This window comes from Helianthus annuus, chromosome 4, assembly GCF_002127325.2.
Source record: "Helianthus annuus cultivar XRQ/B chromosome 4, HanXRQr2.0-SUNRISE, whole genome shotgun sequence".
In the NCBI taxonomy this organism is placed as follows: Eukaryota; Viridiplantae; Streptophyta; class Magnoliopsida; order Asterales; family Asteraceae; genus Helianthus; species Helianthus annuus.
Genome location: NC_035436.2, coordinates 200,655,126 through 200,667,650, shown reverse-complemented (window position 1 = coordinate 200,667,650; position 12,525 = coordinate 200,655,126). Strand labels below are relative to the sequence as shown.

At 39.0% G+C, this 12,525-nt stretch overlaps 1 protein-coding gene and 1 long non-coding RNA gene across 2 annotated transcripts; both read left to right on the top strand.

Moving 5' to 3' along the window:
* The first annotated feature begins 4,474 nt into the window (after nt 1-4,474).
* Nucleotides 4,475-6,449, top strand: LOC110937902. Its single transcript, XR_002591108.2, has 5 exons — nt 4,475-4,820; nt 5,227-5,280; nt 5,397-6,082; nt 6,152-6,268; nt 6,381-6,449. It is a non-coding gene; the product is annotated as an uncharacterized LOC110937902 (long non-coding RNA).
* A 5-nt stretch (nt 6,450-6,454) lies between these two features.
* On the top strand, nt 6,455-8,194 carry LOC118491212 (protein disulfide isomerase-like 5-4; the record flags this gene model as incomplete). Its single annotated transcript, XM_035988784.1, has 7 exons — nt 6,455-6,478; nt 6,579-6,619; nt 6,716-6,790; nt 7,206-7,262; nt 7,364-7,430; nt 7,762-7,902; nt 8,007-8,194. Coding segments are annotated over 7 exons (513 nt in total), but the record flags the coding sequence as incomplete, so codon positions are not given.
* Between the last annotated feature and the right edge of the window lie 4,331 nt (nt 8,195-12,525).

Here is a 12,525-nt window from a genome sequence, read left to right as displayed (position 1 = left end):
AGCCTAATTCCCGGTCTTAACAAGTGGTATCAAAGCTTGGAGGTCGGATTCGGAGAGGAACTACAACGATTTGACAGAGATTTGACCGATTTCAGCCTATTCTACCGGAGATTTCATCTGATTCTTCATCTATTTCTCTGATTTCATCTTAGTTCTACCTTTTCTCATCTCAAACACCTTAAAATCTAAAATTGACTAAGATTTCACGGTTAAAATGGCCTAAAATTCACATATTGTGTGCACGATCTGTTAAATAACAATCCTACAAAATTTCACTGCAAAATTCGAACAAAATCGCATCAAAATCGATCAAAAACCATGAATTTTGAAATGAACTGTGCTGGCGTCACTCATCCGATCGGATAGTCATCCAACCGGATTGAATTATTACTGAGTTCTTGCTTGCTTGCTGACGTCACTACTCATCCGATCGGATAGTCATCTGACCGGATAAGAGTTTTGGTTGTTTGAAAGTTTGAGTTTGTAAGTTGTCGACTGACCATTCGATCGGATAGCCATCCGACACTTGACACATTTGAGTCTTGTGCATTTGATCATTTCATCCAGATAGCCATCCGGACGACTGATCATCCGATCACCTGTTTTGTGTATTCAAGTTTGAGCGAGTTTGACTTTTTTAGGTACGACAATCATGGGTGACGAGTTCCTGAACCCGTTCGGTGACTTTTTCGCATACAATAGCACCGGAGCTACATCATCAGACGTAAATCCTAAAACAACTACAAAAGCGATATCGGATTCGCTTAGCATGGAGAACGCCTATGGCACGTATAACAAACCACCTAAGCTTATGGCTATTGAGGACTACAATCGCTGGGCAAAACGTACATAAATTCTTGTAACTGATATTAGTGAAGAATTGAGTGATGTTATGGGTGAATTATGATGAATACAAGTCTAGGAACAAGTCTTAGACAATAATTGATCAATTCATGTCATAATCTATTAGTTTCAATGTTTGTCATATAGGTGTGATATGGGTTTAGTGTTAAACACTTGAATCTTTGTGATATTTGATGTTAATTGAATATTATGATACAAATTGGGTGTTGTTTCATTTATATTAGGCATAGGATTATGAAGATGAGTTCATATGGGCAACTTGTTGATAATGAACATAATCTTGTTAGTATAATAATCTCGCCTTTAAGGTGTTCGACAAGATGTTTAAGTGAATTGGAATACTTGAAAAATATGAAATAATCGCTTAATTGATTAACCAAGAGTATTATATGGTGAATATTGAACCATAAGTTCTAAACGATATATTCGAATTAAATTATATAGGTAAATTGGGTGGATCATCGAGTGTGCAAGGCGGGACGGATAACCGTTTAAAAGGAAAGCTTTAAAAGGTACGCGGCTACGCGCTTTGTAATATCTTGTTAGCACTTTTATGTTTAATCGTTGCAGGATAATCAAATCGTTATGATATTTGGATATTACTAAAACGAAGGATTTCGTTTGTCGTAACCAAACAAGAACAACTAGGAAATTTAGATAGTATTCGGGTTACAGGAACAAGGGCCAAACCAACCACCCAAGAATGGAATCGTCGAGCGAAAACACTTGACAACCTCCTAGAAGCAGCTTTTCTTGCTAACACACCTTTCTCCATCAGTTAGGATTCTGATGCCGTCACTAAACACATTCCTTAAATTGTAGCCATTTTTTGAGTGTTTATTTTTTGGTGTCTAATCCGCATATATATCACCATTGCTCTTGATTTTCTTGACTGTATATCTCTTAAATGTCAACATATACACGCGTGATTTAGTTTATGAAGATTTTTCAATACCGAGAACCTCGATCAGAGAGTTAAAAAGGCGTAAGGTTCACAATGGTGTAAAACTAAAATGGGATATACCGGGCTAGGATTCGAGTTACAGGAACAAGGGCCGTACCAACCACCCAAGAATGGAATCGTCGAGCGAAAACACTTGACATCCTACTGGAAGCAGCTTTTCTTGCCACCAGACCTTTCTCCATCAATTAGGATTCTGATGCCGTCACTAAACACATTCCTTAAATTGTAGCCATTTTTTGAGTGTTTATTTTTTTGGTGTCTAATCCGCATATATATCACCATTGCTCTTGATTTTCTTGACTGTATATCTCTTAAATGTCAACATATACACGTGTGATTTAGTTTACGAAGATTTTTCAATGCCGATAACCTCGATCAGAGAGATAAAAAAGCGTAAGGTTCACAATGGTGTAAAACTAAAATGGGATATACCGGGCTAGGATTCGAGTTACATGAACAAGGGCCAAACCAACCACCCAATAATGGAATCGTCGAGCGAAAACACTTGACAACCTCCAGGAAGCAGCTTTTCTTGCCAACACACCTTTCTCCATCAATCAGGATTCTGATGCCGTCACTAAACACATTCCTTAAATGGTAGCCATTTTTTGAGTATTTATTTTTTGGTGTCTAATCCGCATATATATATATATATATATATATATATATATATATATATATATATATATATATATATATATATATATATATATATATATATATATATATATATATATATATATATATATATATATATATATATATATCACCATTGCTCTTGATTTTCTTGACTGTATATCTCTTAAATGTCAAAATATACACGCGTGATTTAGTTTACGAAGAATTTTCAATGCCGAGAACCTCGATCGGAGAGTAAAAAAGGAGTAAGGTTCACAATGGTGGGGCTAGGATTCGAGTTATAAAAACAAGGGCCATACCAACCACCCAAGAATGGAATCGTCGAGCGAAAACACTTGACAACCTCCTGGAAGCAAGTTTTCTTGCCACCAGACATTTCTCCATCAATTAGGAATCTGGTGCCGTCACTAAACACATTCCTTAAATTATAGAATTTTTTTGGTGTCTAATCCGCATATATATCACAATTGCTCTTGATTTTCTTGACTATATATCTCTTAAATGTCAACATATACACGTGTGATTTAGTTTACGAAGATTTTTCAATGCCGAGAACCTCAATAAGAGAGTAAAAAAGGCGTAAGGTTCACAATGGTGTAAAACTAAAATGAGATATACCGGGATAGGATTCGAGTTACAGGAACAAGGGCTAAACCAACCACCCAAGAATGGAATCGTCGAGCGAAAACACTTGACAACCTCATGGAAGCAGCTTTTCTTGCCAGCAGACCTTTCTCCATCAATTAGGAATCTGATGTCGTCACTAAACACAATACTTAAATTGTAGCCATTTTTTGAGTGTTTATTTTTTGGTGTCTAATCCGCATATTCACCATTGCTCTTGACTTTCTTTACTGTATATCTCTTAAATGTCAACATATACACGTGTGATTTAGTTTACGAAGATTTTTCAATGCCGAGAACCTCGATCAGAGAGTAAAAAAGGCGTAAGGTTCACAATGGTGTAAAACTAAAATGGGATATACCGGGCTAGGATTCGAGTTACAGGAATAAGGGCCAAACCAACCACCCAAGAATGGAATCGTCGAGCGAAAACACTTGACAACCTCCTGGAAGCGGCTTTTCTTGCCACCAGACCTTTCTCCATCAATTAGGAATCTGATGGCGTCACTAAACACATTCTTTAAATTGTAGTCATTTTTTGAGTGTTTAGTTTTTGGTGTCTAATCCGCATATATATCACCATTGCTTTTGATTTTCTTGACTGTATATCTCTTAAATATCAACATATACATGTGTGATTTAGTTTACGAAGATTTTTCAATGCTGAGAACCTCGATCAGAGAGTAAAAAAAGTGTAAGTTTCACAATGGTGTAAAACTAAAATGGGATAGGGCTAGGATTCGAGTTACACGAACAAGGGACAAAGCAACGACCAAAAAATGGAATCGTCGAGCGAAAACACTTGACAATCTTCTGGAAGCAGTTTTTCTTACCACCAGACCTTTCTCTATCAAGAATCTGATGCCGTCAGTAAACTAATTCCTTAAATTGCTACTAAAAAACGATAGCAAATTTAGACCACCCGTAGTGGTGAACAAAAATAATGCCCCCACCATGGGGCATTATCCGACACGTGGCATCCTAGTCAGCGTTGGGCATTATAGCAAAAGTGGCGTAGTGGGGCATTATTCCAATAACGCCCCTTCCAATTATTAAAAAAAAGGAAACAAATGGTGATTGGCTAATCAAACATATGGTCACATGCAAAAGTGGCTGGTCAAACACAAATGAGCGTTTTAAAAAAAAACGCCAACAACAAATTTGAACAAAAAAAACGCCCGGAAACGCCGGGTGTAATGGGGTCCGGGCCGTTTTCCAGCGTTTTTTTTTGAATTTAAAAAAAAAAACGCCCCACTACGAGTGGACTTAGTTGCTTGTTTCTAAGTTAATTTCAATAAGCGGTACTTTCCTTATGGTTTGATAGCAAAATAGGTAGCAAATTGAGTTTTTAATTCTCTTTCTTTATTTGTTTTAACCAGACCGCCTATTCTGTTACCGTTTCATTCGATCAAACACCAAACCGTGCTCATCCAGTTGTTCTCAAATCCGCCACCATCACCACCACTGCTATTGCCACTACCATCACCACCACTGCTATCATCAAACTGTACAATCAAACAGCCGTTCTCACATTCACGAACCAAACCGTCATTCTCACTCTCACGAACCAAGCCGTCGTTCGAATCAAAGCTCGTTTCATAAAGAAGAGGAAATTGAAGGAGTTTTTGTAAGACAGTGGCGGTGCGTTTGGAATCTGTGATTTGATGCTCGTTTGTGCTGCTAATTTCGTTGATTTTGGTGGTTTTTGTCAGCGTTTCCGGTGAGAACGGTGGTAATTCGAATCTCCGATGTGTTTTCTTTCTCGATAGTTGGAATTGAAGCTCAAGTTTGTGTAGTTGATGATAATATTACGTGTTTGAGTGTTTTGATTTGGTGTTATCTGCATTATCATGATATTGAGTTAGGTATAGAATGTTGAAATTGTTGTGTGTTATGTGAAATTAAGATGTTGTTTAAGTTATGGAAACTGAAATCTGTGTGTGTAACACAGTGTTTGAGTGATTTCATTTACTGTTATCTAGATTCTCATGGTATTGAGTGAGTTAGATTGAAAATGTTGATAGTTTGTATGGAGAATGTAGGATTTAAGTGTGTAGATTTTGAAATTGTAGCGTGTTTTGTGAAATTAAGATGTTTAGGTTTATAAAAAACTGAAATATGTGTGTATAATGCAGTGCTGTTGAAACAGAGCAGTGTCAGAGATTGAACACCTCGTCATTTTCAGCAAGGTATTCTCTCTCATTTCTCGGAAAACACCGCCATTCCTCTTCGTCTACTTGATGTTATCAGTATGAAAACAACATCTTTATCAGTATGAAAACGACATCTATCGATTTGTTTGCAGAATTAATTCTGACTTGTGGAACCTCATATGATGCACATAATACTTGAAAAGACGAAAACGTATAATGCGTATTATACTCTTATGTTCATGCGTAACAAGTACATAGTTGTTAATAGCGGCTATAGCGACCGCTATAGCGCGCTATGTAGCCTTGCGACCAAGTGTCGCTATATGGGTCTTAGCGACGAATAGCGAAGTTAGCGACAGTTAGGTATTTTTTTTTAGTTTTTCACCTCTCGTTTGGGCCATTTTTAATACAAAAAAAACTGCATAATCTGCTTAAAAAAGCAGGAGGTTAAAGGTTAAATTGTGCGCAAAAACTGCCCCACGCGGGCCCGGGTTTTGGGAGCTGCATTCGTGTCCGCAGGACGTGCGGGCACGCACGAGTTCAATTAAATTCCAGTTCAGAATTTGTCGCTATTCGCTACGTAGCCTATAGGTGCCTTGTCGCTATTTGTCGCTATTCGCTATCGACAACTATGAACACGTATGGCCCACAAGATGCATATACATGATGCTTGTAATGGTATTTTATCAAACATGAAGTAGTAGAATAAGTGCAAATAAGCTTTTTATCAGTATGCCTCCCAAGAATGTTTCTAAGACTGAAGTTTCAGCATTATTATCACAATATGAAACCTTAAAAGACCTACAAATTCTCAGAGGTTTTCAACAAACAAGTAAAGGTGCATATGATATTTTCTGGTCCTTGGTTTAGCAAACTGCAAAATATTAAGTTTGTTATCTACTTCTAGGGCTTCGGTTCATGTTTCAGAATCATGACTATGGCAGGCTGTGCTTTTGTGAAGTACGAGACAAAAGAACAAGTTGTTTCTGCTATAGAGGGCCTTAATGGAAAACACAAGATGGAGGTTTATATAAATTACCCGCTCGTTTCACTTTATATTAATAATTTTGCATTTGTTTTCTCTTTTTTATAGATAGTTTAAGTGTAGTAGTAATCTTGTTGTTTTCTTGTATTAGGGTTCAAATGTCCCTTTGGTTGTTAAATGGGCAGACACCGAAAAGGAAAGACAAGCTAGAAAGGCTAAGAACGCTCAATCTCACTGGCTTCTACTTTGGTAAACTTTAACATCTTAAATATTTTTGTTTTTATAAGACACTCCATCAAAGTATTTTGTTACTTCAAAGTTCATATTTATCGTCGTTTATTTATGTCAGAAACCGTCATGGGAGAAAGAAGCCAAAATTATAAGAGAAAGGTCTAAATTACTGTCTATATTTCTCAAATAACAGATTTTATTCGGTCAATGCTACGCATTTTCTAGTTCTTAATATCGTCTATTTCGCATCATTAGACATAATCCAACAACGGATGGACGTATTCTTTTGGGAAAGGTGGATTGCGCGAATGAACAAAATCTTTGTAAAAGGCAACTGTTGACATTAGACTCAATACATTTTATTTGGATTTGTTGGGTCAACACTCAACTTAGAGCTAGCAGTATCGACCCGTTTACTTATAACTGAGTTTATGTAGGATGTGTTTTATTGCAGATGGGTTGAAAGCCACCAAATTTGCTTTTCAAATAATTACATTTACTTATAATAAATTATAAACTTTTAAGAAATGGACAAAAAAAAGTGTTAATGGGTCAATCCAACTGACCTTACTAAACAAAGATTTATTTTGACCCGAACCCATAACCACTCATCAATGAAAACAGCATCCATCACAAATACAAACATTCTTTAGTTTCTTGTATTAATCAGTTATAGTTTATTCACTTAAATGCTTCATACTTCTCAGTTATTATGATTAATACTCATTTTCTCATGTTTTTCTAGACATCACGTACAAGGTTATCCTTCTATCCGCATCTTCCGCAGGGGGAATGGTATAAAGTAAGTAACTTCAGACAGTATTATCATTATTTTTTTAAACAGTCACTTTGCTGATCTAAACAAAAGCTATAAATTCATGTTGTCTTATTTTCTTGAATCAGAGACGCACATGGGACCCATGATCATGAATCATATTATGGAAACCGCGATACGAATAGCTTGGTTGAGGTAAGAAGGCTAAGTTTCAAGTTCTCAAGAATTTAAAGAAATTTATATATTTACGGCATCAACTATGCTTGGTTTATCAAAAGGTTTATAAAATATAAACTATGAAGTGGTTTGATGATTGAGCTTCCATAGTGAGGTCAGATTTATGATGGCATAACATGAGAGAAGGTTCATGTTTATATAATGTAAATAAATTTTTAAAATAAAAAACGGAGTAAAGTACACGGATGATCCCTGTGGTTTACAAAAATTTGGATTTGGTCCCTCGATTTTCAAAAGTACACGGATGGTCCCTGTGGTTTTTACTTTGTAACACATTTCTTGCCTACAGGCAATGGAACACCTGGTTACACCTTCGGATTCCCGAAAATTTACGTTAGATGATAAATTCGGAAAGGCTATTGTTTTTGCAAAAAGACCCACACCACGTGAAGCGGGATGTAGAATTGAAGGGTTTATACGAGTAAAGAAGGTAGACATGTCAGTTTCAGTCTATTTACTTTATAAAGAAATACATTTCAACATTTTATAAAGAAACTGTGCAAATATGGTTAAAACATGCCGTGTACCACGCAGGTTCCAGGCGATATTATCGTATCAGCGCGATCTGAATCCCACTCGTTTGATGCTTCGCGCATAAACATGTCACATGTGATAAACAGTTTCAACTTCGGTAAAAGGTGACTCCGTGAGTGATAAGTGATCTTAAGAGACTGCGACCCTACATCAAAAGTCATGACAAGCTAGCTAGTAAAGCCTACATCACTTTAAAAGACCGCATACATGTCACAGTAAGCTTATACAAAAGTAACTAACTTAATTAACTGTCACTTGTTATTGTACTTGATGCTTATTATTTGTAGTTGTGAATGTAAATTGCAGATAAGTAACTAACTTAATTAACTGTCACTTGTTATTGTACTTGATGCTTATTATTTGTAGTTGTGAATGTAATTGCAGATAGAGCATTATCATTATCTAATTACCCAATAGAAAGCATGAAAGGGAGACAAGGAGACGCTAGGAAGCAGCAACGGCACTACAACTCAAGGAAGAAGACCCCGTACGAAGAATACTTCGACAACATTGAAGATCTCAGGAAGCTCAAACAGAAGGAACAAGAAAGATTAGCTAGAGGAGAAAAGGACCCGGACGATTGGGAAGTAGTTAAGAGCAAAAACCAGAAGAGGTGGGAGTCGAAGCAGCGGAGAAAAATGGTGGATCTGAGCCGTACTACAACGTTTTTTATTTCCAATCTCCCTGATTGGTGTGATAGCAATAGACTTTGGGATGCTTTCAAGCATTACCAAAATCTGGAGGATGCCTTTGTGCCGAAGAAACGCGACGCGGGTGGTAATCGGTTTGGCTTCATTAGGCTCTCCAACCTAGTGAGGACAAAGGACTGGGTATTGGAGCTCTCGAAAATCTCGATAGATGGCGCTAAGTTGGGGGTTAACGTTGCGAAATTTCAGTTTGATGGAACTAGAACAGATGTGCATGGCAATTTTTTTCCAGGGGAGAATGGACAGAAGTTTCAGGGACGATCTGAATCCGTGCCTCATATTCCTAATAATAAAGGAGTTGATTTGAATCAGGTGAGTGGCAGTGGTGATGCTAGAGCTCAGGAGAAGATAGGAGGGACACAGCCCAAAGTTGCTCCGCTTAACTTTGGTGCTTGGGCCCCTAAGATCAGAACTGTTGAAGTTAACCCCAGTGGTGATGATAGCTTTAGTGTATTTGGTGATGGTGCTTTGGTGGTAGATTTTTGTGACGTTGGTAGTGTGAATAATTTCCTTCGAGAGAATATCGCAGATGACCTGGGTATCGTGGAAATGAAGTATTTGGGTGGTGTTAGAACTCTGATAAATTTTACTAACTGGGAGGTGGCTTTAGCTTTCAAGAATAACGGTGATCGATGGTGTAAATGGATTTCGAAGTTGGTTAAGTGGGAAGGTCAAAATTTAGAGTTTCAGCGTATCGCTTGGCTGTCGATAGTTGGAGTCCCGATGGTCTATTGGGACGGTGAGGTCTTTAATTCGATCGGAAAAAATTATGGGAAGATTGTGGCTCCTTCTGAAGCATCGCTTAAAGATGTCGATATTTCGGTGGGAATGGTTGGGGTGTTAGTCCACCATGGTTCCAGGATAAATGAAGAAATTAGGGTCCTCATCAACGGGGCTTACCACCAGGTTTGGATTACCGAAACGGATAAGGGTTGGCAGCCTATCAATTGCAATGAGTCTGGAGGAGTCGAAGGAGATGTTGACGTCGTAGATTCAGATGCAGTCTCCTCAGACCACGAGGTGGGACCCTTGTCAAGCTCCGGTGAGTCCGTCATGCCGGATAAAGGCGAAAAGGAAGACAGAGAGACGGTTGATTCCTATAGGAAAGCAGAAGATAGAACGGCGCATAGGGTGGGGCGTTTGCATGGGAACCAGGAAGTTTGTGATGATTACGGGGAGAAGATCGAAAAGCAGGGGGTGGGGTCCCTAGGTGGGGGCTGTAGCACCTCTAACCCTAAACGTCCAGAGGTGGGACCTAGTATTTCGAATTTTTCCAAAGGGCCTGTTAGCTTAGTTAATTTCTCAGATTTTGAGCCTGTTAAAGAGGGAGACGTTGGGCCTTTTATTGTGGAGGTGAACAATTCTCCAGTTGGGCCCGATGATCGGACTAACAGCGATCCTTTTAACCTTTCGCCTATTATTAAGTCTGAATTAAAATACGTCACTTCTAGAAAAAAGAAGCAGAGTGTTTCTTTCTCAGTTTCACTCGGCAGCAAGAAGCTCGATTCCGGAAAGGAGTCGGGTGAAGGGGATGAAGTTCTCAGAATCGGGGAAGATGGTCTGGGTAAGAGTCGCGTGCAAGACCTTAATATATTGCCGGATTTATCAGAGGACTCATTGGGGCCTTCCATTGCCGACGAAACTGAAGCTACGGTGTCGGTTGGTAGGAGGTTGGGGATTAACGTGGATCTTTTTAGAAAGGAAACTGAATCTTTGGTGAGGGAGGAACTGGAGAAACCCATTTCATCATGAATTTTTTGTCGGTTAATGTTAGGGGGGCAGGGCGTCTTGACAAAGTTTTGTGGGTTCAGAGGCTAACGCGCGACTACAAGATCTCGTTCCTGTGTGTTCAAGAAACTCAAATGTCGAATCTGAGTGAGGACTACATGCTCAGATTCTGGGGTGCAGGTGAAGGGGATTTGGTTAGCGTTAACGCCAGAGGTCGATCTGGAGGTATGTTTTCAATTTGGAACCCTAGTGTTTTTAATATGACAAGGGTGCGGTCTGAGGACTCGTTCTTAGTGGTGTCGGGAATTATTATCCAGTCGGGGTTGATGTTGAATGTGGTGAATATTTACGCGCCACGGGATGTTTCTGAAAGGCGGGCTCTTTGGAATAAACTGTTAGATATCCGTTATAGCTTGCCCGGGTTATGGATTTTTATCGGTGATTTCAACGAGGTTAGATTCATTCAGGACCGTTTATATTCCAACTTTGATAATCGGGGAGCTATGTTATTTAACGACTTTATCCGAGACGCCGGATTGGTTGAATATGTGATGGGTGGGAGCAATTTTACTTATACCCCGGATGACGGATCGAGTATGAGTAAAATAGATAGGGTCCTAGTTTGTGATGATTTTATGCAAACCTGGCCTTTCGCAAAATTTTTAGCTCTCCCGAGGCGGTTGTCCGACCACTCACCTCTGTTGTTGGAATGCTCTACGGTTGACTTTGGAGCACCTCCATTTCGCTTCTATAATTCTTGGTTGGAGTTAGAAGGGATTGGGGACATTATTAAAGGGGCAGTAGATTCAATGGGAGGTCATCCTGATGGGTTTGTAAATCTCAAAAATCTGCTCAAAAATCTGAAAATCCAGATCAAAGAATGGAGGAGTAAAGGGAGACTGGTTGAAGAAAAAGAGATATCTGAGGCTTTGGGGGAAATTAATAGCTTGGATTTGGTCGCGCTAAATAGGCGGCTTAATAAAGATGAAAAAGAGAGGCGTGTTCTTTGTAACTTTCGTATCAGAGAATTTGAAAAAAGGAAATTGGTGGACCTTAAGCAAAAAGCTAGACTTAATTGGGCAAAATTGGGGGATGATAATTCTAAATTTTTCCACAAGTATGTGAGCATCAGAAAGGGATCAAACCGCATCAACATGTTGTGGTCGAATGGCACGGTTATCACGAACCCTATTGAGATTAAGAATAAATTCAAGGCATTCTTCAAAAAACAATTTTCTGAACCAAAGCGTAGGAGACCGTTGGTATCGCCTGAAGGGTTTAAGAGGTTGTCGGCGGTAGAAGCTAAATCCTTGGTCGTCCCGTTTTCTAGGGATGAAGTTAAAAATGCGGTTTGGATGTGTGGGGGAGATAAGGCGCCCGGGCCGGACGGGATCACCTTCAAACTTGTAAAAAAATTCTGGATCTTACTGGAACGATTTTTTATGGAGATGTTTAGTCAATTGTACTCCAGACCGAAAATGGCTATCGGTTGCAATTCCTCGTTTATTTGCCTCATCCCAAAGAAGAGGGATGCTATGGAGGTAACGGATTTTCGGCCCATTTCCCTCATCGGGATTATTCCCAAGGTTATTTCGAAAGTCTTAGCATCTAGATTGAAGCCGGTTTTAGCGTCGGTGGTCTCTCCCGTTCAATCGGGTTTCATTGAAGGGAGGTCTATTTTGGATGGTCCTCTCATCCTTAGTGAAATATTATCTTGGGCCAAAATTTTTAAGAAACAGACTTTATTTTTCAAGATAGACTTTCGGAAAGCCTATGATTCGGTTAATTGGAATTTCCTCTTGGAAATTCTTAAAAACTCGAACTTCCCTAATCGTTGGAGAAATTGGATTAAAGCTTGCTTGAAATCGGGTAGGTCCTCGGTCCTTGTAAATGGATCCCCTACCTCGGAATTCCAACTGTATAGGGGTCTCCGCCAAGGAGATCCGATCTCTCCATTCCTCTTTGTTATTATGTTGGAGGCTTTGAACGTGATAATGGAGAGAGCGGTGGACAGAGGTGTATTCAAAGGAGTTTCTTTGCCTAATGGAGGCCCTTCGATATCCCATCTTTTTTATGCAGACGAC